At 35.2% G+C, this 27,796-nt stretch overlaps 1 protein-coding gene across 3 annotated transcripts; it reads right to left on the bottom strand.

Annotated features, from left to right (window-relative positions):
- Positions 1-16,321: 16,321 nt before the first annotated feature.
- Positions 16,322-27,403, bottom strand: LOC120077885 (protein EXECUTER 1, chloroplastic). Of its 3 annotated transcripts, none has more exons than XM_039031980.1 (12): positions 26,807-27,401; positions 26,413-26,529; positions 26,119-26,184; positions 25,573-25,679; positions 25,108-25,189; positions 19,672-20,409; positions 19,382-19,505; positions 19,116-19,288; positions 18,888-18,962; positions 18,682-18,774; positions 18,398-18,558; positions 16,322-16,755 (listed from the first exon to the last, which is right to left on the bottom strand). In XM_039031980.1, exons 1-11 carry the CDS (start codon positions 27,227-27,229, stop codon positions 18,466-18,468), a joined length of 2,091 nt encoding a protein of 696 aa, XP_038887908.1. In that variant the 5' UTR covers positions 27,230-27,401; the 3' UTR covers positions 16,322-16,755; positions 18,398-18,465. The 3 variants fall into 3 exon arrangements, with proteins under 3 accessions (XP_038887908.1, XP_038887909.1, XP_038887910.1); XM_039031981.1 differs by having other exon boundaries at positions 16,322-16,758; XM_039031982.1 differs by lacking the exon at positions 16,322-16,755 and having other exon boundaries at positions 18,417-18,558; positions 19,084-19,288; positions 26,807-27,403.
- Positions 27,404-27,796: the final 393 nt, after the last annotated feature.

Raw genomic sequence — 27,796 nt, forward strand, 5'->3', positions numbered from 1 at the left:
GTAGGATAAACCCATTTATCCACTTTTTCATTTTATTAAATTTAAAATCAATTTTTAAAATTGAGATCTAATTTTCAATTTAATTGATTTTAAACCAAAAAAATAATTTGAAATCAAATTTCAAAATTTGGAAAAAAAATTAATTTTAATCAAAATTAATTCCAACAATTAATTTTTATAAAATTAATTCCAAATGATTAATTAAACTATTTAATTAAGTTAAATTAATATAATATCAAATATTAAATTAATTAAACACCGATTCTTCATACATGAATCTCGATTCATGTAAGTAATATTTAATTAAATTTAAATACTATCAAATTCCCCAATTTCATAAAATTTAATAATTAAACGTGTAATTACTAATTCCCTTAATTTGTATTTGAACATTTCAAATTTACTCATCACGCTATTCTAAGATTTAATCCGAGCTAGTAGGGGGACCTGATGGACCTAAAAATCATAGGCTCCAACGATTTGAGAATAATTGGCTAAACTCTTTAAACTGAATTAATCAACATTCGTTAACTACAGATCACTCCACTAAAGCCTAGTAGTTGCACTCTCCTCACTGTATATATGTTTTTGTCCACTTGATTTACCCATAATCAGTAAGTCAACCCTTCACAGGTTGTTCGTAATAATAGCTGGGTCAAAAGTTGTCTTACCCCTAAGATTACATCTTTCTCTTTAAGTCCCACTAATCCTCTAATGAACAATTAGTTTGTAATCCAGTCACCAAATCGAGTCTCTCTCGGGTCAACGAGAGGATGGTGCCCCTTGTTCAAGACCTAGAGTCAATACTTAAGGGAACAACTTATCTACTATCCCTAAAAGTAGGTAGAAGTGAATTCCATCTTGCACCCTATGTCCCCAACTATCTACCCGGTCTTATCTCTGAAATGGGAGGCTTATTGAGTTGACGTTATTGAGTCAACCCTTACCCATGTAAATCTAAGAATAGTCCCGAATAAACAGGAGTTCATGGTTAGCTCAGGATTAAGACCGAGTTACATAGGTCATCGCTTTGAAATAGTAAGTTTTAAACAATAAACAACGTTATAAAGTAAGAGTGACTTATTTCTTGGTCTGGTCTTATACAAACTCTTTTCATAGGATGCCCCTACTCGCATGTCTCCACATTAACGATTCAGGATCACATCATTTGTACAAAGTACAAAGTGGGTCGCATCCAATAGTGTTACTAGAATAAGTTACTTAGCCTTATCCATATATTATAGACCATTTTGGCTATGTACTCGAACTTGATCCACTTTTAGGTCTCCACATAAAGTTTAAGTACTCATGTAATAGTCATGGATCTTAGTTTATTGAATTTCGTGCAATTTACATATTCAATAACAATTTTATTGAACAAAACCTCAATAACATATTTATTGAAAATAGAATATATTTAATCTTACAAACTGCGAGTTCTAGGACATACAACCCAACATTTTGTGCAACCACCACATCAAATTTGGGAGTTTTTAAGCCCTAAGGAGAGGGTTTAGAGTAGAGAATGAAGTGTTCTTGATGTTGGAGAGATCAAAGATCGTTTGAGAGCTAAATCTATCTCAAAGACGTGATCAGAAGCTGGATAACTCTTCTTTCATTTTTATTTTCTTAAATTTATTTCTGTATTTTGGTATTCTTGATATGGTTCTGTCTATGGAAACCATATTAGGCTAAACTTCTCATAGTTTTAGGGGTAGATGAATTCCTAGGTTTAATTGTTGAACACTTTACTTCTTGCATGTTAATTTGCATTTACACTTTATAGTATGACTGTTCTTAATGCTTTTGAATGGTTGATCAATATTTGAATGATTTTATGATTTAAATCTTGCTTTAATGAGTAGGCTTTAGATTAGATCATGCATGCTAAACTATCGTTTAAAAACACAAAAAGTATCGGATAACGGTAGATATTGTTAATGAAGAGTCTTAATGTCTTGCTTCTTAATTTGGTTCCAAGAAATTAGTAATCAATTATGTTTGCATGAGAAAAGAATGTTTTTGAAAGATTCAATCTGAATAAAATACTTCTAGATCTAGGTGTTATGTTAATTACTTTAAGAGTCAAAGCAAGTGTGTTCAATGATGTCTATGATGAAATCTATTCCCTAAAACATCTCTTTGTTGATAATCTTCATATTTGATCACTTTTATTGCTTTCTTAGATTAGTTTAAATGGTTCTCCATCCAAGTCGATTCCTTAAATAAAATTGGAACAATCTCTGGATAGCTAAAAGAATATCAATCTGATTCCCTAAGGACGATACTCGACCTCTTATACCGTTTTAGTTATATTATTACTCGACGAGTATGCTTGTGCGTTATCAAGTTTTTGGCATCATTGTCGAGAAATTGGCTTTTGAGTTTCTTCTAATATTTATGAGATTTGAATAAACTTAGTTTAGGGTGTACAATATATTTTTTTTTTTTTTACTTTTATTTTTGTTTGATTTTCTGTTTTTGAGTTTTTCCTTGGTCGATTGATTGTGGTGTTTACATATCATGTCTTATTATAATTTTGAATGGTCTTATGGGGGTTTCTACTCAACTTAGGTCTAGCAGTGCCACCACCACCCTTCAATCCTAACCCTTACCCGTTAAGTTATCCTCCCTATGAATATGAGACTTACAATCCAACCCCATTAGAGAAGAAACTTTCCCTAGAATATGTGCTAAGAGAGTATACCTTGGAGCTAAAGGTGAAGACGTTTATTAGAGAGGGGAGAAAGAGAGAGGTTGGATAAATTACAAGATCATGTGAATAGGATAGGAGCCCAAGTGGTAGAGAATGAGATTATCCTCAATCATATTATTAATCAACTTAGTCTGATAATTGATGCCTTTAGTGAAGGATCTCCGTTTACAGAGAAACTTTGAGCGGAAGTGGATCGTCCAAATCCCATTGTGAATGAACACATACGTTTACAGTCATAAAAAAACAGATTATGCATTAAAACATAAAATACAACATGCTTTGAAATAAAATTTAAAAAAAAAAAACAAAGGATCAAGAGACTATATCTTTGAAGAACCTTTCTTCAAGTAATCTATTGATTAAAATTGTTCGCGAACACAGCGAATAACTTGAACACTCCTCGAACAAATAGCAAGCAGCAACTTGATCCTCGAACTAACTAGACACTACCACTTAGTGACCTTGGTATTCTCAGTGTGAGAATCAAGGAGTGGTAGACTCTGGCTAATTTTGGTTAGAGGGAAGGTTTGGTGTGGAGGAGGAAGACAATCGAGTAAACGAACACTACTATTGTGTAGATGAGAAAGTTTATCGCATAGACAAGTTACTCGATCGTTTAGATAACAAGGCTATCGTATAGTCTCTCAAGCTATCATGTAGATATTCGATTGTGTACCCAATGGTCTATCTGATATCTCATGGAATAATTAGAAAACAATTTTCATTTTATCCATAAAACCAAATAACTACCCACTAAGGGTGGTTATGGAAAAAAAAAGTTAATTATCTAATAATTGATAAATATAAATAAATATGATAACTAACTTATCATATTATATTTATAACCTATAGTTTTAATATTGCATCATATACAATATATAAACCATAGTTCTTTTTCTCTATTTTATGACATTTAATATAAATCATATTTATATTAAATTTAATAACTATGAATCTAATTCATAGAAAATATATTTGAATCATTTTCAAATATTAGTTCCTCATATCAAACAATAATGTATTGAATATATTATATAAATTATATCATATATAATTGAATTAATTTAATTATATCATATATAATCAAAATCCCTCTTATTAATTTGAACATTTCAACTTAAATCAAAAACTGATTCTCAACATAAATCCATTGAGCTACCAAGGGGACCTTATCAACCTGTAACTTGAAGCTCTAATGAACAATAGATCATGGTTTCACTAAGATTAAACCCCTCTTTAGCCAAGAGAGGGTGTGACGCCACATTGTTCAAGTCCCGGAATCAACCCTTAAGAGAGCAATTTATCTACTTACTCCTGCTTTGGGGAAGGAGTGAATTCCATCTTGTGTAGCTGAGTTCCTAGCTCCCCAATCAAACGAATCCCTAAAATGGTAGGTTTGTTAAGCCGGCGATCTGGCCACTCTCACCCATGCAAATCAAAGAACCGCCCTCATAGGCAGGAGTTTATAACTCACTCAGGATTAAGGTCATGTTACCCATGGTCATCCTAGTGAAATGAAAGTTTCAATTATGAATGGTGTTATATAACGAGACTAAACATTTCGTGTCCAATATTATACAAACTCCTTTGTATAGAATATCCCCGCTCGCATGTCTAATACATGAATGATTAGGATCAGATCATTTGTAGCACTTGATAACATTTGTAACACCTACAAAGTGGGCCATGCTCGTAGTGTCACCAAGATAAGTTATCCAGTCTTATCCATATACTACAGACCATTTAGATTATCGCTTAAAACACGATCCACTTGTATGTCTCCACATATATGTTTAAGTTACAACGATAACCATGGATCTTAGTTTATTGGTTTGTGGTTAATGCAACTAAAATATCGAATATTTCATAGACAAAAGTGAATAAAATATCATATATTATAAATCACAGAATGTTTGTTCATATAAGTGTTTACAAACTATAAGACCCTACAAGATTTAGGGCATCAACCTCAATATTTAGTGCCTTCACTGAGGAGAATACTTCTGATGCCACTGAGGTAAGGAGATCTAAATTTGTATACTTTGATGGTGAGGATGACTTGGAAGATTTTGAGTCAATCAAGATGTGGTTTGTGAGATTTAAAGGGAAATTGTGCCTAAATTATGTAAAGAAGCCCAGGAGATTAGGGTTGAGGTTGAGAAGCCTAATATGTCATCCCTAGTGAGTCTTTCTATTGTTGATCCTTTTTTTCATTATGAATCTTGTCAATTAGAGTTAACCAAGGAAGAATTTTGTGAGGTTGAGGAGGAATTGTCTAATATTGAGGAAGACATTCATGTAATGGAAGTTAAGCCCAAAAAGATTGACTTTCCATCTCTAGCACTTCTTAAGAGGCAACCCAAGTTTTATTTACTTATTTTTATTTCCATTATTTCCTTTCTTTTATTTTTTTAGGTTAGCTTCCATGACATTCCTAATATTTTTCTATTCTCTCTTACAGAACCCATTAGCAACACAAAGTACTCATTCTGCCAACCTGTTTAGTGGACTACTGCATACTCCCAGACTTGTATCATTTACTTTGAGTTACTGTTCAATTCTTTATCATGTATTGGGGACAATGAATCATTCTAATTTTAGGGTGGAAGGACTACTGCATACTTTTATGTTTGAGTTGCTTTTATCATACAATGCATGTTAATTAGGAAATTATTGATGTTATGCATGTTAACTTAATGAGTAAAAGTTAGAGTAATTTTTTCAATTTTTTGAGTGGATATGATGTTGAGAAAGTTTATATGCATGCTTTTGATGATGATTGTCTATAATGTACTTTGAACATGAATGTTAGATGATCTGTTGTGGAAATATAATAGCATACTCTTAAGTTATGATTTGTTTAAGTCTCTCTTGAAGTCTCCCATATTTTGAGCACGTAGTCACTTTAGTTTAGAACCTTTAACTGAATAAAGAGTTAATTTGATTCAATTTGGTTGTCACCTCGAAAGACCCCACCGGTTAGAGAGTGTCTTTTATGGTAGTTGGTAATGTTATATTAAAGGGAAGAAAACTAGTTCTATCTGCCTCCTGGAAAAATTGTACACAAAAGATTGAGTGGAATAATAGAATATCATTAAAAGAAAGAATTGAGAAAAAATATAAACTTGTAATGTGTATGGATAGGGGTAAAAAAAGTGGGAATTGACTAGGTATGAGCCCCTGTGGTGAATGTGTGAAAGCTAGTGCCCCTAGGTAAAAGAATGCAAATTTAGGACATCCTTGAGTGTGAATTTCAGGCAACTTGGTTGTTATATTACCTTCTCGAGTTTTCTAGATGCTTGATGATTGATGCATGAGCTAGAATAGGGAGAAAAACTAGAAAAGCTAAATTAAATCTAAAGTAAGTTTTTAAGTTTTGAATTAAATGTGATCTGTACACACACACACATATGGGGATGAAAAGATCTAGCCTTAAAACTTCATAACAAAAGATGTGCTTGAATATTTGTACTTATGGATCTAGCATGTTATTCTTACTATTGAGGCATGAATTAATTGCATGTATATTAAAAAACTTCCCTCCAGTCTTATTCTATTTTTGCTCGAGACTAGAAAAGTTCTAAGTTTGGGGTGATGAAATACACCTAAAATATGTGTTATTTGTCCTTGATTTAGGGTAGTTTTGATATGATTTTAGTGGAGTTGATGTTGTTTGCTGGTGATTTTTAGAGTTATGTTTAGGATAGAGATTCAATGTCAAGATGAGCCAAAAAGGACCTAAATGAGCCCAATGAAGTCAAACCTGAGCCAAACATTGAAAAGAGGGAAGAAAAGTGGAGAAAAACCACAAGTTGCCTGAAAACAAAAAGCGTTGTGGCACTATCAAGAAGCATTGCAGCGTTGGTCGAAAACGTCGTTGGTCGAAAACGTCGTGCTTTTGTGTGAAGCACTATGCGACATTGTGATTGACATTGTGATTGAAGGCAAGAGCATTGTGGCGCTATCCTCACACCGCAATGCCAGTGCTACAAAAAAAAAGAGGGAAATTGCATTTCTGGAAAAGTTTGCCTATTTAATCCAGAGTTTTTGGCTAACCACCACATCAAATTTTGGAGTATTTGAGGCCTAGAGAGAGGATTTAGAATAGAGTATGAAGTGTTCTTGATGCCAGAGAGATCAAAGATCGTTCGAGAGCCAAATTCATCCCAAAGAATGACCGAAAGCTAGATAACCCTTCTTTCCCTTTTATTTTCTTGAATCTTTGGAAACCATGTAGCCTAAATTCTCATAGTTTTAGGGGTAGATGAATTCCTAGGTTTAATGGTTGAACACTTTGCTTCTTTAATAAATGCTAATTTACATTTACGCTTTTGAATATTTGATCAATGTTTAAATAATTTTATGATTTAAATCTTGCTTTGACAAATAGGCTTTAAATTAAATCATGCATACTAGACTATCATTTGAAAACATAAAAAGTAGTTGGATAATGGTAGAGATTGTTGATGAAAAGTCTTAATGTCATGCTTCTTAATTTGGTTTCAAGAAATTAGTAATCAATTATGTTTGCATGAGAAAATATTTTTTTAAAAAAAGATTCAACCTGGATAGAAAGACTTCTAGATCTAGATGTTGTGTTAATTACTTCAAGAGTCAAAGCAAGTGTGTTCAATGATCTTTGGTGAAATCTATTTCCAAATCGTCTCTTTGTTGATAGTCTTCATATTCGGACCCTTCTATTACTTTCTTAGATTAGTCAATTTCTTTTCCATCCAAGTTGGTCCCTTAAATAAAATTGAAAGGATCTCTGAATAGCTAAAAGAATATCAATCCAATTACTTGAGGACAATACCCGACCTCTTATGTTGTTTGAACTATATTATTAATCGACGTGTGCACTTGCGCATTTTAAAAAATCAAGAAATGATAAGAAAAATAAAAGAAAGACAACAAAAAAACTAGAAGAAGAAATCTGGAAAAATGATAAATGAGGCCTTTGAATGAAGCCAACGAACTAAGGTGCAACAAACTAAGGCACTCTCTAGGGTGATTTGATCCTTTCTCAAGGTGAATCCCACTCTACAACACATTCTCACAGGTAGGGTTGACCTAATGAAACCACCCGCTCTACAACACATTCTCACAGGTAGGGTTGACCTAATGAAACCATTTCTTTAGAGGCTTTCTTAAAGAGATTAAAGAATAATTTTGTGTGTTCTCTTTAAAGGAGTGGTTGACGATGATCTAAGAGCCTTCCAACCTTTTATTTAGGCCAAAGTGGTTGAGGGATGGCCTAAAATCATGTTCTAAACGTTTACCCAATATTCTAGGCATTAAATAACAATTTGACCAAGAAAATAACAACCAAAATAATTGGGCACGAATCTAAAAAATTGGGGTTTTTAATGTGGTCATATCGTCCTGGACGATGTGGACGCATCAAGGCAGATTTCTGCAAAACTATCAAAAACCTCAGCAAAAGCTCATAAAATCAACCTAAAATAGCACATTTTCGACAGATCAAGGGCATGTGCTTACCCATTTTGTCCAATTTAGGTCATCCTCGGGACAAAATATCACATAAAGTGCCTTTTTACTATTAAAAAAAATTAATAAAATAAATGGTACAAACATGAATTTTTTTATTACCCAGGCAAGAGTAAGAAAAGAAAAGAAAATTATAAAGACCTATAAAATGAGATACTTTAGGCCTAGCAAAAGCATAAATTTTAGTAGTTACGTTAGTTTTGCATGTTGGTTAGATAGTTGGGAAAGTTGAGCCAATTTTCAAATAAAATTTTTGTGAGGGCCATTTGGGAATTGAACAAGTAAAGCACCAAGGTTTGAGACTTCTACTTCGTATTTACTTATGACTAAGCATGTTAATTCACCTTCAGTATCTATTTATAATTTGTTTGCTTGAGAACAAGCAAAGATTCAAATTTGAGGTTGTGATAGATGTCAAAAAGTGTATGTTTTTACCATCTATTTTATTACTTTTTTCTATTAAATAGACACTTTATGTGATATTTTTATCCTGAAATGACCTAAATTAAGTAAAATGGACAATCACATGTCTTTGAACTATATAAAGTTAACATTTAATATTATGGACTGATTTTATAGGTTTGAGATTTTTTACTGTTTTGTAGAAATCTATCTTCATGCACCTACATTGGCTTGAATGATGCACTCGCATTGACTTGATACATGTCATGAAATGCATATTTTTTTATCTTTATTTAGACACTTTTCCTTAGTGAAAATAGTTAATTGCATGTCATTTACCCCAATATGTGGTCTTCAATGGATAGAATTTTCAAGTAAATGTCGGTTAGCTATCAAAAGTATGCTTTTTACTAGTTTAGGCTGATTTTATGAGTTTTTACAAGGATTTCTGACAGTTTTATAGATATTTTTGTTAATACACCCACATCACCAAAACATGATGTGTCCGCATCAAAACCCTAATTTTCATAATCATATTCGGTCATCCACATTTTCTATTTGCTCGGTCCTCAGTCGTTCTTCAATGCCGAAATTGACCCTACTTCAACCAACATGGCCTATATAAAGGCATTAAGGCTTCACTTGATATTCATCTTAAGAAATTCAGACCCATAAGGAGAGATCTCACCCAAATACCCAAAAAATTTCAAGAACAAAAGTTCATCTAAAGAACTTTGGAGTTAGAGCCTCCCCACACCATGACAGCGTGTGTAGAGAGAAAGGGTTCATCCTTCAAAAGAAGAATCTGACCTAGGGAACTCAAGAGAGTGAAAGATTGTCCCAATGAGATAATTTTCTGTATTTTCCAACATTCATCTCTTTGATTTTATTTATTTTCATTTTCCATTCTTTTGGACATTTATCTTGTAATCATGGTTGATGATCTAATGAAATTCATTCATTTGTTCTTAAGCATGAGTTAGATTCTTTAAGAGGTTCAATTATGTGAATATCCAAGGGTTTTATGGCTTAAGCAATGCCTATGTTCCATACCTCTTCAACTTGTGTATTTTTGTTGAGATTATAGTTAAAAATTGTTAAGTTAAATTGGTTATTTAATTTAGCAATCTAGTGGGATCCTAACGTTGAGAATGTTAGGATATAAACTAATTTCACAAAGGAATATGAGACTAAAAATTTAGAAATAAGATTGTCACATAGTCTAAGAAATAAGGTACACTATAGGATAAAGGAATTGCATAAAATTAATCTAAGATCCTGCTAACCATAGAAATATAGGCATACCTATTTACACTCCTAACGAAACTTGTCACAAGACTGAATAAGAGGAGTTTTCTATCAATGACTAAGTCATTGTCCAGGTTTGATGTGGCTGCATTGCCCAAGGCATACTACCCTTCTGGTTGAACATAATTGTATCCATGTTCATCACTTTATGTATACTATTTTAATCAACATTAAGCTGTCTTGGTTACTTTTAGTTACATTGATTGTGTTGTCTAAAAAAATCACTTTTCATTTGCATTTGGTTACTTTTAGTTACATTGATTGTGTTGTCCAAAAAAATTAAATAGGAACAAGTCCTATGGTATTCAATACTTGAAATACTCCAGGTTTTATTACGTCATTGATAGTGTATGCTTGCACCTAGACCATATCTATTCCTACTCTTATCACTCATACGCAATTGGTCTAGGCATTGTTGCTAGGTTTTATGGAAAATTTTATTTTGTGTTTGGCGGTGTTAATCAATGTGATCGTTTTGACTCTATCTAAAGGAAAATTCTAATTTTTTGTTTATTGTTTGTTTCGCAAGAGGAAGTTGGTGCATTAGAAGAAGGCCTTCACTTTTTTAGCCTTATCTTGAGATAGAAATGATCTTTCCTCGTAGAAGGCAAGAACAGAGGTGAAAGTGTCAGGAGCATAAAGAGTTGAGTGCCCAAGATAATCTTGAAGAAGTTGCATTCGTTCAGCAAAATGGATCCTCTTATTCCTTCCAGAATTGAAGTGTAGCAGTATTGAGATCATAACCCATAACCACAAGTAGTTCACAACCAAAAATCCTCTCTTTGGAGCAGATGATAGAGACAGAGCAATAAGTGATCATGCAGCTCTAATGTTTCAGTCGTTGGACACTAGAATCCTTGACCTACCTATAGAGGCCTCATCGTTTAAAATGAAGCCTCTCATGTTTCAAATACTAAACTCATTTCGCCAGTTTCTGAGATTGCCACACGAAGATCCCCATAAAGATTTTAAGCTTTTCACAAGGGCTTGTCGTTGTTTTAAAGTAAATGAGTTACTGACGACGCTCTAAAGCTAAAATTGTTTTCCTACTCTTTGTAGGGAGATGCAAATGCATGGCTAGACTCACTTTCGCCCAACTCAATCACCACATGGCAGACTCTTGTAAAAAAATTCTTGAACTTTTCACCAGATAGAAATGCTAAATTTAGATGTAAAATCATAGCTTTCAAACAAGCTCCAACAGAGCCTGATGGATTCGATTCACGAAGTTGGTAAGGAAATGTCCTCGCCATAGACTCCCAACATGTATCTTTTATGGAGTAGTTCTACAATGGACTAAATCAAGCTTCAAATTTGTTGGTGAACGCATCAGCTGGAGGATCTTTATTGAAGAAATATTTGAACAAAGCAGATGAAATCATGGATACAATAGCTAACAACAACCAAAACTGGGGTGAGGCAAAAACAACCACCACAAAACAACAGTTAGAGTACAAGACATCAATGTCCACGCTCATGTAAATTAGTAGCTTGCTTCTATTGGGACAATATTGCAAAATCTTATACTTGGTCCACAAGCAGTTGTGTTGTTCAAACAGAACCTCCGACTCTTACTTGTGATTTCTGTACTGACAATCATTTAACAAATAACTACATGTATAATCTGCAATCTATTTGCTATGTAGGATATCAAAAAGCTCGAACAATAGGCTCCATATTCAAATATCAATAATCTAAGATGGAGAGCACACCCAAAATTTTCTTGGGCTCGGACAAATGGTGGCACCAGTACAACTCTACAAGGTACACAACAAACACCACTAGGGCTTCCTTCAATACCTCGACAACAGCCGAGAGCATAATACTAGTACCCCCACTAGTCCAGAATCTATATATGGAGAGCCTCTTGAAAGAATATATGGTGAGAACGATACAGCCTTACGTAACCTAAAGGTGCAAGTGGGTCTACTAGCCAAGGAAATAAATAGCAGACAACCAGCAACTTTACCTAGCAATACGAAAGTGTCGCAACGAAGCCATAAGAAGCAATGCAAGGTCATTTCTCTTTGAAGTTGATTAGTATATGAAGACCAAAGTTGCCCATTAGTTAAGGACAAGATTAAGAAGTGGAGTTGGGAGATACTAATGAAGTCGAAATTAGAAGCACCACAAGAAGCTGCAAGGAAGAAGAAAATTGAGGACATTTTTAAAAGAAAGATAGAGAAGATACAACAGTAATCTTAAAAGTGAAAGACGCGGTGCAACTGTATAGACCACCAATACCATTCCCTCAGATATTTAAGAAGGTCAATCAGAATAGTAATTCAAGAAATTTGTGGATATTTTAAAACAGTTGCACATTAACATCCTATTGGTTGATAGAAGAAAGGTCTAAGTATGTAAGGTTTTTGAAAGATATACTATCTAAGAAGAGAAATTTGCCTAAATACGAAACGGTGGCACTAACTGAGTGTTGTAGTGCCTTAGTCAGGAAAGTTTCACAATCTCATGTTCTATTGGAGGACAAAGCTTGGAAACAGCACTATGCGATCTAAGGGCCAGAATAAATATGATGGTACTCAGTGTTTGCTTAGCTGGGAAGTGAGGAAGTTATACCAACTATTTTGACACTCAACTAGTTGATTGTTCAACCACCAAACCAATTGGAAAGATTGAAGATGTGCTAGTAAAAGTAGACAAATTTGTATTCCTTGCAGACTTCATCATTCTGGATTATGAAGCTTACAATGAAGTGTCAATCATTCTAGGGAGACCCTTTTTAGCAACCGGTAGAATGCTTATCAGCGTTCAAATAGTAGAACTCACCATGAGGGTTAATGATCAAAAGATCACATTCAATGTCTTGAATGCTCTAAAATTCCCAGGTGACTGATTTTAGGGCATTCAAGACATTGAATGTGATCTTTTGATCGTTAACCCTCATAGTGAGTTCTCCTTTCTGAACGTCGATAGTGTTCTATCAGTTGCTAAAAAGGGTCTTTCTAGAATGATAGATACTTCCTTATCAGCTTCACAATCCAGAATGATGAAGTCTGTAGGGAATACAAATTTGTCTACTTTAACTAGCACATTTGCAATCTTTTCAATTGGCTTGGTGGTTGAATAAACAGCTAGTTGTAGTGTTATAGTGGTTGGCCTAACTTCCCCAATTCCCAATTGAGCAAACACTGAGTACGGCATCAGATTTATGTTGGCTCCCACGCATAGTACTCTTCCCAAGCTTTGCCCTCTGATAGAACATGGGATTATGAAACTTCCCAGGTCTTTCAGCTTCGGTGGGGTCTTTCTAGTGACTAAGGCACTATAACACCCAATTAGTGCAACGGTTTTGTATTCAAGTAATTTTCTCTTCTTAGATAGTATATCCTTCAAAAACTTTACGTTTTAATGCCTCAACCAACAAGATTTTTATGTGTAACTATTTCAAAATATCTAAAAATTTCTTGAATTATGTGTCCTAGTTGGCCTTCTTAAATCTTTGGGGGAATGGTATTGGTAGCCTATACACGTACATTGTGTCTTTCTCTTTTAAGATTAGTGGTGTATCTTCTCTGTCTTTTTTTTAGATTTTTCCTCAATTTTCTTCTTCTCTGCAACTTCTTGTGGTGCTTCTAGTCAAGACCTGTGATTGGTATCTCTCAACTTCATTTCTTGATCTTGTCCTTAACTATTGGGCAACTTTGATCCCTCATACTCTAATCCACTCTGGAGCGTAACGGCCTTGTATTTCGCCTTACCACTCCGTTTTGGCGCCTCCATATTGCTAGGTAAAGTTCCTGGTGGCATGCTCTTTATTTCCTTGGCCAGTTGCCTAGATCACGTAAGGCTACATTGTTCCTCGCCATGTATTCTTTCAAGAGGCTCTCCATATTCGAATTCAGGATTGGTGGTGGTGTTGATGGTTGTGCTCCGGCTATTATCAAGGTACTGGAGGAAACCCCGGTGGTGTTTGTCATGTACCTTGTGTAGTTGTATTACTACCACCATTTTGCCAAGCCAAATAAAATTTGGGTGCGCTCTCCATCCCAGATTATAGGTGTTTGAACCTAGTTAAAACCTAAAGGTCTTTCTTTTTTTAAAAAAAAATAAAAATAAATAAATAAATAAATATTAATATTATTTTATCCTTTCATTGAACAAACACTACAAGATAAATAGAATCTTAAAAACTAAAATATATTTTAAAATATTATAAATTTTTAAATCTTTATCAGGTTTTCCTATAGTATACCTTACTTTTAAGGCTAGTGACTCGTATTCTTTTGTGAAATTCCTCAATATCACAGCCTTCCCGACGTTAAGGCTCCTCTAGATTGCTAAATTAAATGGTCAATTTAACTTAATAATTTTTATCCATAAACTCAACAAAGAAAATGCACAAGTCATATAGATATAAAAGTCATTGCTCAAACCATAAAACCTTAGGGTATTCACGTAACTGAACTCCTTACAGAATTTAGTTTATGTTGAAAAACAAATGAATAGATCTCATTTGATTATAAACTATGATTACAAGATAAATGTTCAAAAGAATAGATTATGAAAATGGAAAGTGCAAAGATAAACTCAAGAAAAAATGTTGGAAAATACAACAGAAAAACTCCTTGAAGTAATTCTCTCTCTCTCCTAATCTCTCCATGTGTATTCACCTCTGTTAAGGATGAATCCTCTCTCATATTCTCACGAGGTAGGGATGATCTAGAGCTAATATTCTTCAGATGAACTTTCGTTCTTGAAGTTTTCTAGCTAGGAAGGTGAGATCTCATCCAAGGATGGCTGAATTTCGAAGATGCATATCAGGTGAAGCCTCAATACCTTTATATAGGCCATGTTGGTTGAAGAGGGGTCGATTTTCACGTTATGAACATCTCCCATTTGCATAATTCTCTCCCTTTCCCTAAAACCATTTCATTATCCATTTGCCTAATTCTAGCATTCTTCATTTGTCCAGTCTTCCGCTTCCCCATTTATGTTTTTCCTTTGCGGGTGAGTCGCTGTGGAGGATTGTCGTCGATTTTAAGAAGAAACCTCTTTTCACAAGAATGCTAAAAAAAGTAAACCAAGATAGATAATCATAAACAATCCTCAAGGCAGTGTCATTCTGCCGACTCAAAATCATACGAAATAGATCGAACACGATGAAGTAACAAAAGTTTGGTCTGATTGCTTCTTGTACAACCAATCGTCTCTTTGGTATCTCTTGACAGAGTGTTTCTTGATAAATGGGGAAGAAGTGGAAGATGATGAGGAGCTGCAGTGAAAAGAGGAAATGGGTTTGAAATTTGGGGACCTGGGTATTATTGGATGAGATGAAAAATGGAGGTGAAGGCGATTGGTCGCAAAAACGAGTCATGGCAAAGGAAAGAGAGGAAGATTGAATGGATGGACAAGTTTACCCTTTTCTAATTGACAAGGACATGATTACCCTTTTCTAATAGACCACATGAAAGTTTATAGGCATGATTGTTGTGCAATTTTTCCTTAATTACATGGCAAGTTATCATTGCTACCAAAATGATATATATGTCATATATCATCTAGTCAAACTTGATTTAACATGAATTGCACCTTCATAACAAGAGAGCTAGCTACTTCTACCTCCCAAGTAGACACTTTGTTGAGCAAGATAGAGAAACAAAATGGGATTTAGGCACTCCCAAGTAGACCCTCTAAAGTTTATCCTTTGGTGAAATATAGATTTTTAACTCCACAGACTAAAGAACTGACTTAATAACTCTACACAATGCCCTAGTCTCCAAACACCACCTAACATTTTAATCAATACACATTTGTATGTCATTTTATCGATTTGTTAAAATTAACCGACAAAGAACTAAAATGATAGCCTTTCTTTCCCAAGACTTACCATAGTTTTCTAAGTTTAGAGATTACAATATAACAAAGAAGTTTAGAAACTAAAACATATGCTTTAAAAGTTGAGCAAAAATGAAATCTACCTTAAGATTTAAAAACTATAATACACCTTTCGAGAGTTCAGAAGCAAAAATGAAATAATTTGAAAAATTGAACTACCACCAGAACTTTAACCTACTTATTTTAGCAAGATAATCATGATATTAAATTTCCATCAGACATATCTATATTTCTATATTTTTATGGATTAAACATCGTCATGAAGGTGAATCGACATTTCTATCGTATTACATTAAAAAAAGGAACAAAATGCCTCTAATATTAATGTCATAGATAATACACATTTTAACAGATTTAAAAAGCATAAAATGATTATTTACCAATTTAAATAATTTATTTGATTTATTTGTTTTTATTATTTTTCTTAACTATCCATTGATATCCACATTGGTCATGAATATGATATATCTGTACAGAAACCAGCATGCCTGGTAGGGAACCAAAAGCAAGCAAAGGCCAAAGATGAATATAAACAATGGGAGAAGATTACATAAGTGGTAACAAGATTCATAATAATACTACATTAGTAATAATATTAACAGATGAATCCAACGGTTCTTGTTCCAGACTCCAAATTGTATAAGGCTACATACGTTTTTTTATTAGGTAACCTCCAGAAAACCTGTTTTACAAATGATAGCTCAATCTACTACAGCTATAAATAAGGTATAGCTAAAGCAAATGATATCTCAAACCACAAAACTTGATGGTTAAGAATGATTAAGCAAAAGAACAGATTAATATATACAAGCATGCTAAGAATTGCCCAGAGAAGGAAGAAATTACGAGACCCAAGTGTCAGCGTGGACCAAGCTTTGGTGATCAAGTTTGTCAGTTGGCAACAAATGGCTTGCTTTGCTTGCTAAACTGCTCATCTTTAAACGAGGGCTTTAAATCCTCTGAAACTGCTATAAGTACATCACAAAAAAAATGGAAAAAAATTGGTAAGTATCAGATTACTGCAAGAATTCAACTAAGGTTTATATGAATGACAAGTTTTCAATGATTGTTTCTTCTTCTTTGATATAAGAAGCGATTCATTGATAAACATGGATAAAGCTATATAACATGACTTCTTTGATAGATATTATTTTAAAAAAAGAAAGCAAACTTTTTCGTTGATAAAATGAAAAGAGACTAATGCTCAAAGTACAAGAAACGAATACAAAGAGAAGAAAATGACTAAGCAGGAGAACTAAAAACAATCCAGCAGATAGAACGTGAAGAGGCTTGAAACCAAGCTGAAATAAAACAAGCAAACCAAGGAAAAGACTTATCATGCAAAAACCATTGAACTCTTTCAAACCAAAGCTTTAGTAGAAGAACTTGAACGCCAACTAAGATTGAGAAAATCCACACTAAAAGGAGATTATGGCCTTTTTCATGTTGTGATTGATGTTCTTAATGGATATCAAGGGTGTCACAAGATAGGATAGGAAGAAATGGCGTTCATTCTACTCAATGCAGCTCCTAGGCACTATTTTCTTTTGTTCTAGGAAAGAGTCTTTTAGGGGGTGTTTGGAGCATTAATTGGTTATCATAATCCGGGATTATTGTAGTTTATAGGTTATAATAATTTGTGTATGGGGTTGCAGACTATTTTAATCTAGTTTATAATAGTTTAGATTTTGGGTTCAGACTATTTTAGCCAGGGTAAGAAATACTAAACACTATAACAGAGAAAGAGAGAAGGGATGATTAGGAAATAGTAAACACTGTGGATTTAAACTATTCCTAACTAACGTAATGGTATCCAATAAGACACCTCGCTAAGCTTTTACGGGCAAAAATTTTGAAAGAAATCGGGTTTTCTGACCGTTTGTTGCTTTTAGGAGGACTGATCTTTTATTTCATTTAGATTTTTTTTATTTTCAATTGATTTGTTGACTCTAGTTCTGTTAGTTGTTTGTTTTTTTTTTTTTTTTTTTTTTTTTAAGTTCAAGGCACGCTACAGAACACAACAAGAATATGGAATATTTGTGGTAATGAAGGAAAAAAGGAAATTTCCAACTAGTATTTAAGAGTTTTTTCATAAAACAAAATAATATAAAATAAAAAGACGGCTTCAACGCAGATTGATTTGTGTGTGCACTTGCACCAAGGCACCTCTGTGTGCGTTGGCGAGGGTGCCTCACTTCAACCCATCACTATCCTGGGAGCTGCACCTACCTAGAGAGACACTTTTCACACATCTAAGAAGCACAAACATAAACACAAAACACAAATACGACACGGGTACAATGATACATCTGCTCTAACACTTGTAAGGTATAAGAAATAGACGTAATTATTAATATTTGGAAAACCTTAAAAAATTATAAGAGCAAAAACCATTGCATTATATATATTTAAATGAATACATTTTTTAATAAGCACGTCCTAAAGTTTTTAAGATGATGTGTCATTGTGTTGGTTCGTGTTTGTCCTAAGCCAACCGGCAAAAAGTTGAAACTAACACAAATTAGGAATCTCATCATTATTAGTTAGGAAAGGAACCAAAACCGTCAAAAAAATGTAGATGTTATAAAATTAGAAGGATGATCTTACCCTTAAAGAATCGATGGAAGCACAAATGATGGACAAGCACGAGATTTCAGCTTAAAGTAAAGTGAAATCTACTCTTGCAGCCTCAACCGATTAAAAAACACCAGGAAATGAAATTCAGGAGCCCAATAAACAAATCCAACGACAGGTCCCCCTTTGATGTACTGCAGAAAGGCATATAGATTAGAGATAAAAGCTCGGTAACAGATGGAACAACATCACCCAAATATATATCACAGGGGTTGATTGAGCAATCACAAAGTTAAAATAAACAGAGAACTCCAAACCTTCCCATCAAGAATAACAAGTTCACCATCAACCCATCGAGGATTGCGAAAACCTGGCTCAGCTAGCCTCCCTTGTCCTTTATATCTAGCAACCTAAACCAAAGATGCCACAAAACCATTCAGTATTGAGAGGAGTCAGAGGAGGATAAAATTGGAGCAGATAAGGATAGCGATTTTAGTAATAGTTGATAAAGAATAAAATTTACCACTCCAAATTCTTCAGGAATGATCCCTTTATGAGGAAGCTGGTATCTTTTTCCAACCTTTGCCCGAAATGCCACCTGGAAAACCACGACCATCCCATCAATACACTCCACAGGATTTTGGATGGAAAGTCAAAGTAAACAAATTTCTAAACAGGTATTCAAATATTTGGAGGCAAACTAAATGGCTTTTGTTTACAAAAATGTCAGAGCTGGGAAGTGAGCAATTGCCTTTCCAGCTGGCACATATGGATCCCCAATAACTTTCCAGGCTTCTACATATTCATAAAATTCAAGCTTTGAAGCCTCCTTATCCCCTCCTCCATCCTCTTGCCATCGACCAAATCTGCGTCTTAGATGAATAATTTCTGATGTATATATTCCATGTGCCCCTATGTACAGTCCTGAAAAAGAATGAATTCTCCATAATGCCTCGACGTCAGCTTCTCTTGATACTTGAATGGAATAAGAATCATAGAAAAATAATAGTACATTACCATTTAGAGGATCTGAAGAAGTGGGAATTTCAATGCGATTGAAACTTGTGGATCCAGAAAGAGGTTGATAGTTCTGTGCCTGGCTGATGGATAGCTTTATTAACTCACTCAAATCTTTGAGTACCTGAAAAAACAAGTTCATAACGCACAAGAAAAAAGAGGGTCAAGGCGTGACTAAGCAAGACAAAAAAGTTTGGCACCTAAGAATTGCTAAACTGACCAACAACTACAACATTATCATGCAAGACCTTTTTTCTTTTTTTTATAACATGCAAAAATTTCAAACCAACCTTTAACGGTATCTTCTCTTTGCCAACGAATTTGGCTAAATCGAGCATAACATGGTCAATACTACTTTGACCTCGAGGCTTGGACTTTGAATTTAGTTCCTTTCCAAGGGAGTCCTGTTCGTTCACATCATTCTCAACTGAGAAAGAAAATGAAGAACGTCCCTTCTTTTCTAACTTTGCAGGCACTCTTAGTATATTTTTAGAAGAAAAACCGCCAGAAAGCTTCTGCACTAAACCACCAACAATGATTTTGACAGCAACTTCATTTCGTCCCTGATTTTCAAGGAAACCGTCATCAGCATCCAATTCAGCATCTCTCTCTTGGTGGTCATCCTTAATCTTATCTTCCACTTCCAAATCTTCAAAGTCACTATCTTTCTCACTTTCTCCATCCTCCTCATCTTCCTCTTCTTCATCTTCTTCCTCCTCGATTATTTGCTCAATCACCTTAGATATCACGTCTTTGTCAACCTTTTCTGGAGTTGACAGCTTCAAAACCTTGACCTTCACTCCAGGAATCATATCTCTCAAGATATTCTGGAAGACTGGAAATCCAACAGCTATATCAGAATCTTCATTCCTGATTTCACCATCTTCAGCTTCTTCACCGCCTATAATGAAAAGATCGTCTTTTTCTTCAATGGGGTCCAAGGGATTTAATACACTAGGTGAATCTAATCCTTTAGATGAACCATTTGAATGATCGGATAAAACTCCTTTCCGCTTCAAGTAGACAGCCTGAAACACCCCAAAAAAATACCTTGAGTAGCCAATTGTAGCCACTATAACATTTGAAAACAGATTCTAAATATTCAACTTAAAACTAACCTAATCATATGATGATAAAGAATATATGGCATAGACAATTATCAATCATTTGCAAAGAAGCATTTAAGAAATAACTTTTTTATGCAATTCCAAGCTTTCATTGAAAAAAAAAAAAAAAAATCCAATCAAGCAAAATAAGACCAAAAAGAAACATAGAACCTAACAACCCACACATCCCCATTAGACCTCTAAACCCTTAAGCCTAACAATAATCTATTGTTCGTCACAATCCAAAAACCCCACGAAATCGCACAAACCTCAACCAGCCACAAAAACACACAATTGAGAAATACTTGCATCAAGCTTATTATTAAGTCAGTTATGGAAAAACAAACACAATAGCATCAGAAAGAAGTCATAAGACTCAACCAACATTTCTGAGTTATGTTTTACATTTGTACGCACATAGATGCATGTGATTGGATCTGTTTGTTCATATCAAATCATCCTAGCAAAGTAGAAGCAGAATTAAAAGAAAATACTTTCCGAACACTAAATAAGCAATATTAAGGCAGGCCATGAGTGTAGCTCTAAGTATTTCTCTCTAGAAAGTGCAACTTTCTTTAGGGTGTTTCACTTAAGAAAAAGCATGTCATTTTCTTATCCCCGACTCTCCTTTTCTTTTCCCTTTTTTGAGAGATCTTGTTTTTTCTTTTTTCCTTTTTTTTCTTTTTAGGAGAAAAGGATACCACACTTTTCGTTAAGAGAATGAAAAGAAACTTAATGCTCCAAGATACAAGGGTAAGAAAAGTAGCTGTTAACACAGAAGTAAGACAAATATATAAGGAAAAAATAAAATTAATTAATGAGGAACAATAAAACTCTCCCAACTACGGTTAACGTCTTGAATGGAAAACCTTTTAAGTCTTTTGGTAAGAGAGCACCAAGAGGAAGTCTTTAAACAAGCTGATTCAAAAATTGCAACACACAGACAACATTTTCCCCGGAAAAATACACGGATTCTTCATAACTTTGAAAGAATAGCTTTGACTGCATTAGTCCAACAAAAATAAGCATTTAAGTTCAAACATGGACCACACAGAAGCTGCAAAACATTATCTCACGCACTTCATACGTAAAAACTCCATGAATACCAAAGATAAAAATAATTTGAGCCAGCACCATCGAGAATATGAACAAGAAAATATGACGGAGATAATCTCCATTTGCTCAATAAAGAGAGCAAACCGAAGGCATAAGATACTGTGAAGAGAGCAAGAATCAAAATAATATCTGAGTAGTTCCTAAAGAAGGATAAATGATATAAACAAGGAAATAAAAAGCAGAGGGGTCTACCCCCCACCATTTATCTTCCCAAAAGAAAGAGTTCGATTACAGAAATCCTCTCCAGAAACGGACAGAGTCTTTTGACAAGTGATAATATTGTATCTGAATTTTGTGACTTCTACTGTAAGCTATTCACTAAAAAAATCTGGTAACTGTTTCCTTTCTATTAATGTGGACTGGAGCCCTATTTCAACTGTCCAAGCAACAGATCTTGAATGTCCTTTTTCTGAAGTTGAGGTCTTCAGGGCTGGCTCTTCACTTGGGATGAAAAAATCACTTCGTCCTCATGGTTTTATAGCTGAATTCTTTAAATTTTTTTGGCCTGCTATGAAGGGAGATATTATGAATATGGTTCAAGATTTTTTTGATGCAGGAGTTATAAATGTCTCTTTAAATGAAACTTATTTTTGTCTCATCCCCAAGAAAATTGATTCCAAATTGGTTTCTGATTATTGGCCTATTAGCTTTATTCCTTGTGCATACAAGATTATTGCACGTGTTCCATCAAATCATTTGAAACAGGTTCTTCCTTCTACAATTGCTTTGAATCAACTTGCATTTATGGAAAATCCACAAATTCTGGATGCTTCTCTTATGGCAAATGAGTTGGTTGATGATTGGTTTCATAATAGGAAAGATGATGTGGTGTGGTTATTAAGCTTGATCTAGAAAAAGCTTTTGATACAGTGGATTGGGATTTTTTGGATGTTGTTCTTCAGACCAAAGGTTTCTGATAGTTTGGCAATCATGGATACAGAGTTGCATCTCTAGTGCCAATTTCTTTATCATTATCAATGGCAGACCTCGAGGTAAGATTATCCCTTCTCGTGGAATAAGGCAAGCCGATCCCCTCTCTCCTTTCCTATCCATCACAGTGGCTGACTGTCTGAGTCGTCTGTTAGACCATAGTTTGTCAAAGGAACTCATTGCAACACACCCTATTAGTGATTCCTCTTTTGCTCTAAGCCACTTACAATTTGCTGATGATACATTGCTTTTCTCTACTGCTGATCGACCTACTTTGACACATCTGTTTGAGGTTATTCATGTATTTTAACAAACCAGGGCTTTTCTATTAACTTCTCTAAGAGTGAGTTGTTGGGGATTAATCTATCTGAAGACAAATTGGAATAGATGTGAATACTTTTGGTTGCAAAAGGGGTCACTGGCCTGCTACTTATCTCAGTCTTCCCCTGGGAGGCAATTCTCATTCGTTGAGGTTTTGGCAACCTGTTGTTGAGGATACAGCAGAAGCTCCATAACTAGAAGTATACATATATCTCTAAGGGCAGGAGGCACACTCTCATACAGGCCACTCTTTCTAGCTTGCCTACATATTATCTCTCTTTTTGTGCTCCTGCTGATGTTGATTCGTGACTTTTTTTGGGAGGGTTCTCATGTTGTTGATGGAATGCATAATGTGAACTAGGAAACTACCCAGCATCCTAAATTATTGGGTGGCCTTGGATTAGGTAATTTCTGATGTTCTAATTCTGCCCTATTGGCCAAATGGATTTGATGGTTTTTACATGAACAGGATGCTTTGTGGAGGAAGGTTATTGTGGCTAAATATTACTCTCCTTCATGTATGTGGCTGTCTATTATTCGTAGTTATGCTAAATCCCTGTGGAGGCTTATCTGTCATACTATTGATCTGGTTGCTTCTCGTACTTAGTGTTGCCTTGGTACGGGTTCCACAATTTTTTTTTTTGGAAGGATCATTGGCTTAGTTGTGGTGTTCTCTATGTGGCTTTTCCTTGTTTGTTTCGGCTTGCTCATTTTCCCGATATTAAAGTGGTTGAGGTGTGGCTTGCAGAATCCGAGGCTTGGGACTTGCATCTTCATCATAATCTTAATGAGTCTGAAATACATGAGTGGGCTTATTTATCTCTATTGTTGTTCTCTGCCACATTTTGATTCTTGGAGCTGGATTATTGATTCCTCTTCTACGTTCTCTATGAAATCTCTCATGGATGATTTAATAGGTTCTATCAAGCCTCTTGCGAGGGATCTTTATTCTGTCATTTGGTTGAATCACTACCCTAAAGAAATTAAAATTTTCTTTTGGGAGCTTAGCCATGGTGCCATCAATACTATTGATCGTCTACAACGTCGTATGCCATATATGTCTCTCTCTCCATCGTGGTGTATTATGTGTCGAGCTCATGTTGAGTCCCCAGCTCATCTATTTATGCATTGTTCTTTTGCATCCCATTTCTGGCATAATATTTGGGATGCTTTTGGGTTGTCCATCGCCTATTCTAATAATATATTTGACATCCTTGACTCTCTTTTGGCAGGGCACCCTTTCATTGGCACAAAGAAAATGGCTTGGTTGGCCATTCCTCGAGCTTTCTTTTGGACTTTGTGGGGCGAGCATAATAAGCTTCTCTTTAGAGACTTTTTCTTTTCTTTTGATTCTTTTATTGATCTAGTTCTATCTACTGTTTTTTATTAGTGCAAAATTGGGCATCCTTTTAAGAACTTTAGTCTTTCTTATTTAGTTTCCAATTGGAAATCTTTTTGTAATCACCTTTAGGTGTTTGGGGTATTCCCTTATTTCATCAAATGTTTCTAATCTAAGAAAAAAAAATAGATATCCCTCCCGCCCCTAACGTCAACCTGAATAAACTCGTAAATGAGAGGGAAAATAGACACAATCGATTCTACGGGTTCTGGCAGAGCCTTTTAATCCATCATCATTCCACTCAATGGGATGAAGCCCATACTTGCTAACAATAACGATGTGCCAAAGGGTACCAACTTCATGATAGAATCACCATGGCCGTTTAGCCAACAAGGCAACATTTCTCTTCCTAACATGCCCAATACATAAACCCCACAAATCTAAAGGCCTAGAGACAACTTCCAATGCACGAAGTGCGAACCCTTCCCCTCATCCACCCCCTACCATAAGAAATCTCTCATAAGCTTCTCCATTTCCTTTCCAATTGAAGACAAGACTCTAAAATGAGACAAAAAGTAAACAGGATGCTACTCAGGACCGATTGAATCAGAGAAGAGTGAGTCCCAATTCCCAAATAGTAAGAGGGGAAGGCCCCAAACTCACAACCCATAAGATTAGCACAACTCTCAAGCTTGAAGGAGTTAAATTAATGCCCAAAAGTTGGAATTGGCGTCTGTTAATCCTGGGGCCTGAGATCATCTCAAAATCATTGGACCAACACACTAAGCCCCTTTCTAGTGCTGGTCCACCATGTAAATCAGTCACATTTTAAATAAACATGCTGTGTTAGTAATCTTATCAAAGAAAATTTTTATTTCTACGGTACATAATATTAGATGCTTTAAGATAGGTACCTGCTGTTTGTATTCACCCGTTTTGTTTACTCTAAAAAAAACCTCAAACAAGGGGACACCATCTGCAGCCGTAGCAAGCTGTCTGAGGAAGTTGAGAAACAAAAATCAATATTTTCTTTGCTGCAGCAGTAAATTAATAGAATGTCTTTAAGAACAAGGGTCATAGAGACTTTGCATAAAGCATTAGTTTTTCTTGCTGCAAAATAGCATTCAGGAAATAAAGTTCGATGCCCAATAACAAGATTAAAGGGTTCTATCAATCAAAGAACAATCAAACAAAAGAATTAATACACACCCTGACCAAAAGTTTGAAACATAAAAGCAAATAAAAAATATTTAGGCGAGCAGGTGTGGTTTTATAAAGGAGATGACCTCCTCTAGATAAAAGTTAACAAAAAACAAATGTATAATTGCCAAAAAAAGGAGCTGAGTGTTCTGCAATACAATCAAAGGACAAAATCATACCGAGGACTGTAACTTCTTGCAACATATCTTCCATGTTCAGCAGTTATTCGAATAATTAGACCACGAGGATTGTGATTGTCTTTTGAAGTGCCGGACCACCAGCCAACCTGAGAGAAAGAAACCAAACGGAGAAAATCAAAAATGTACGCAGTGATGCAAAACTTGTTTAAGTTTGTTAAGAAGAGCATCTAGATGTAATTACTCAATCATGAAAGCATCACGCATAAACAAAATTGGAAAAAGATCACCAGAAAAATCAAACTTCTCGCTCTTATATCTTAATTACAGAACTCAGTGACTCCTGTAAGAGGGTTCATGAGTTACTTTAAAGACCATAAAATAAAGAAGTAACAACCAGTTCCAGAGAAAAAAGACATGAACAAACAAGAAGTACAACCAGCTTGAGATACATGAACTTTTAAAATCGATTGACCAAAAATCTTTTAAGGCATATGCAAATTGCAAGGACCAAACGACTGAGTAGAGGGGATGGGGATGAACATATTACAGCAAGCACTTTATTTTGAAAATCTTTGAATATCTCACCAACCCGGCACCAGCATTGTCCCGGATGAAGGCTGCATCGCGGTATCGCTCCTCCGCTATAGCTCTCTATGACAGAAGAAAGAGGACGTGTAAGAAAAAGACAACTATATCAATGAAGCAACAAATAGTATACTTCTAGTTCTAGGTGGTCCAATCAAGTTCAATTACAAATCAAATTTCAGCTGACGAATACTTCTGGGTACGGTAAACTAATGAAAAATAGGTAACGAGAAGGATATTCAAAATTTCAAATAATGGAATTATGTTCCAGAGGAAAGTAAGAAATTTTCTAACATGAAGATAAGACATCGCTCTGCCAACAGTATCGTTTGTAGCCAAAGCCGCAATCGCCACCTTGAGCCTAGCAGCATCCTGATAATCCTCTGCATATACCGCATGACTTAAGCGCGACTGCGCAGGAAAAGAAAAAACGAAATGAAATCAGTTTTTCTACGATAACCCTTCAAAGGAATTCTTCTTTGTTCTTCTTGCCTTATTCTGTTTCAGCCTTCTCCCTAGCAATTTCACTCATTGCTCCATCCTTTTCTTCCTATTAAATTGCACTAAACTCTTTCTTCTTTTCCTAACTCTAATCATTTCAGAAGCTAAATTAGAACGATCCGAGAAAACTCACAAACTAGAACACATCAAACTCGAACAAATTACAGGGAAATCGAAATAGAAATACCTTAAGAAAAGAAACGAGTCGCTCCTGCTCGTCGACCTCATCAAAATGCTTGCGCCACCGATCCCAATCCCAGCTCCGATCATCGTCCACATCTTTCTCGTCGGCTCCACCTACACCCCGTCCCTGCAGAACCCCACCGTCGGGACGCGTGTCCTTAGAGCCATCGCTACGGTGGTTCACCAGAGAATCGAATTGTCTGAGGGCGGTTTGAAAGAGGTCCTGAAGTGCAGAGCCCCAACCCCATGGAAGGGAAGGTTCAGATGGAGAGGGAGAATCAGAGTTGTGGGAGTGGCAGATGGTATGGGATTGGGATGGCGGAGGAGGTGCAGTAGAAGAATATGGTTTCAGAAACGGAGTTGGGGAATGGAATTTGGGGGTGGAGAAGAAGAGCTGATGAGGGGTGGGTGGAGAAATGGAAGCCATGGATGGATGAGACAGTATTTTGTGGTGGTTTGTATGTAGCTTTTTCACAGAGAAGAATTTGAGATGAGAGGGAGTGAAAGGCTAGAAACTATGAGATGGGTGAGTGGAAAAATCGAAACTGGTAATACCCATTTTGTAACTTTGTGGTTCATCTGTGTATTTGTATGAAAGAGAGAGGATAAGGATGGTTTTGGGGAATGAAATTCCATATAAATTCTTCCTTTTTGTATGTGCTGATGCAATTCTTGACAAAATAGGAGATTTCTTTTCCTTCTATGAGAATTGTTTGACTCATCTCATCAAAGCCATATTTAGCTTTCATGTTCTATTAATGTGTATACTTATCAATTATACGTATTTAGTGATTAAAATAATCAAACTCTCTTTCTTCAATATTTTCAATAACTTTATCCATTGATAACCACCTTTGATGACCAATTCCTATGAAGACCATGACCAACTCCAACAATCACCTTCATTGACTATTTATGTGACTAACTCCGATGATCACTCTGACGATGAACTAAGTGGATAACTCAATTTTGACAAATACCACCTTTAGTGACT

The sequence above is a fragment of the Benincasa hispida genome, chromosome 5 (genome assembly GCF_009727055.1).
Source record: "Benincasa hispida cultivar B227 chromosome 5, ASM972705v1, whole genome shotgun sequence".
NCBI classification, from domain to species: Eukaryota; Viridiplantae; Streptophyta; class Magnoliopsida; order Cucurbitales; family Cucurbitaceae; genus Benincasa; species Benincasa hispida.

Coding starts and splice junctions, on each gene's coding strand:
- LOC120077885 (XM_039031980.1), bottom strand. CDS start 27,229: ATGGCTTCCATTTCTCCACCCACCCCTCATCAGCTCTTCTTCTCCACC. Junction 26,530..26,806: donor GACTCGTTTCTTTTCTTAAG/GTATTTCTATTT, acceptor TTTCCTGCGCAG/TCGCGCTTAAGTCATGCGGT. Junction 18,775..18,887: donor TTCCTGAAGAATTTGGAGTG/GTAAATTTTATT, acceptor TCTTTGGTTTAG/GTTGCTAGATATAAAGGACA.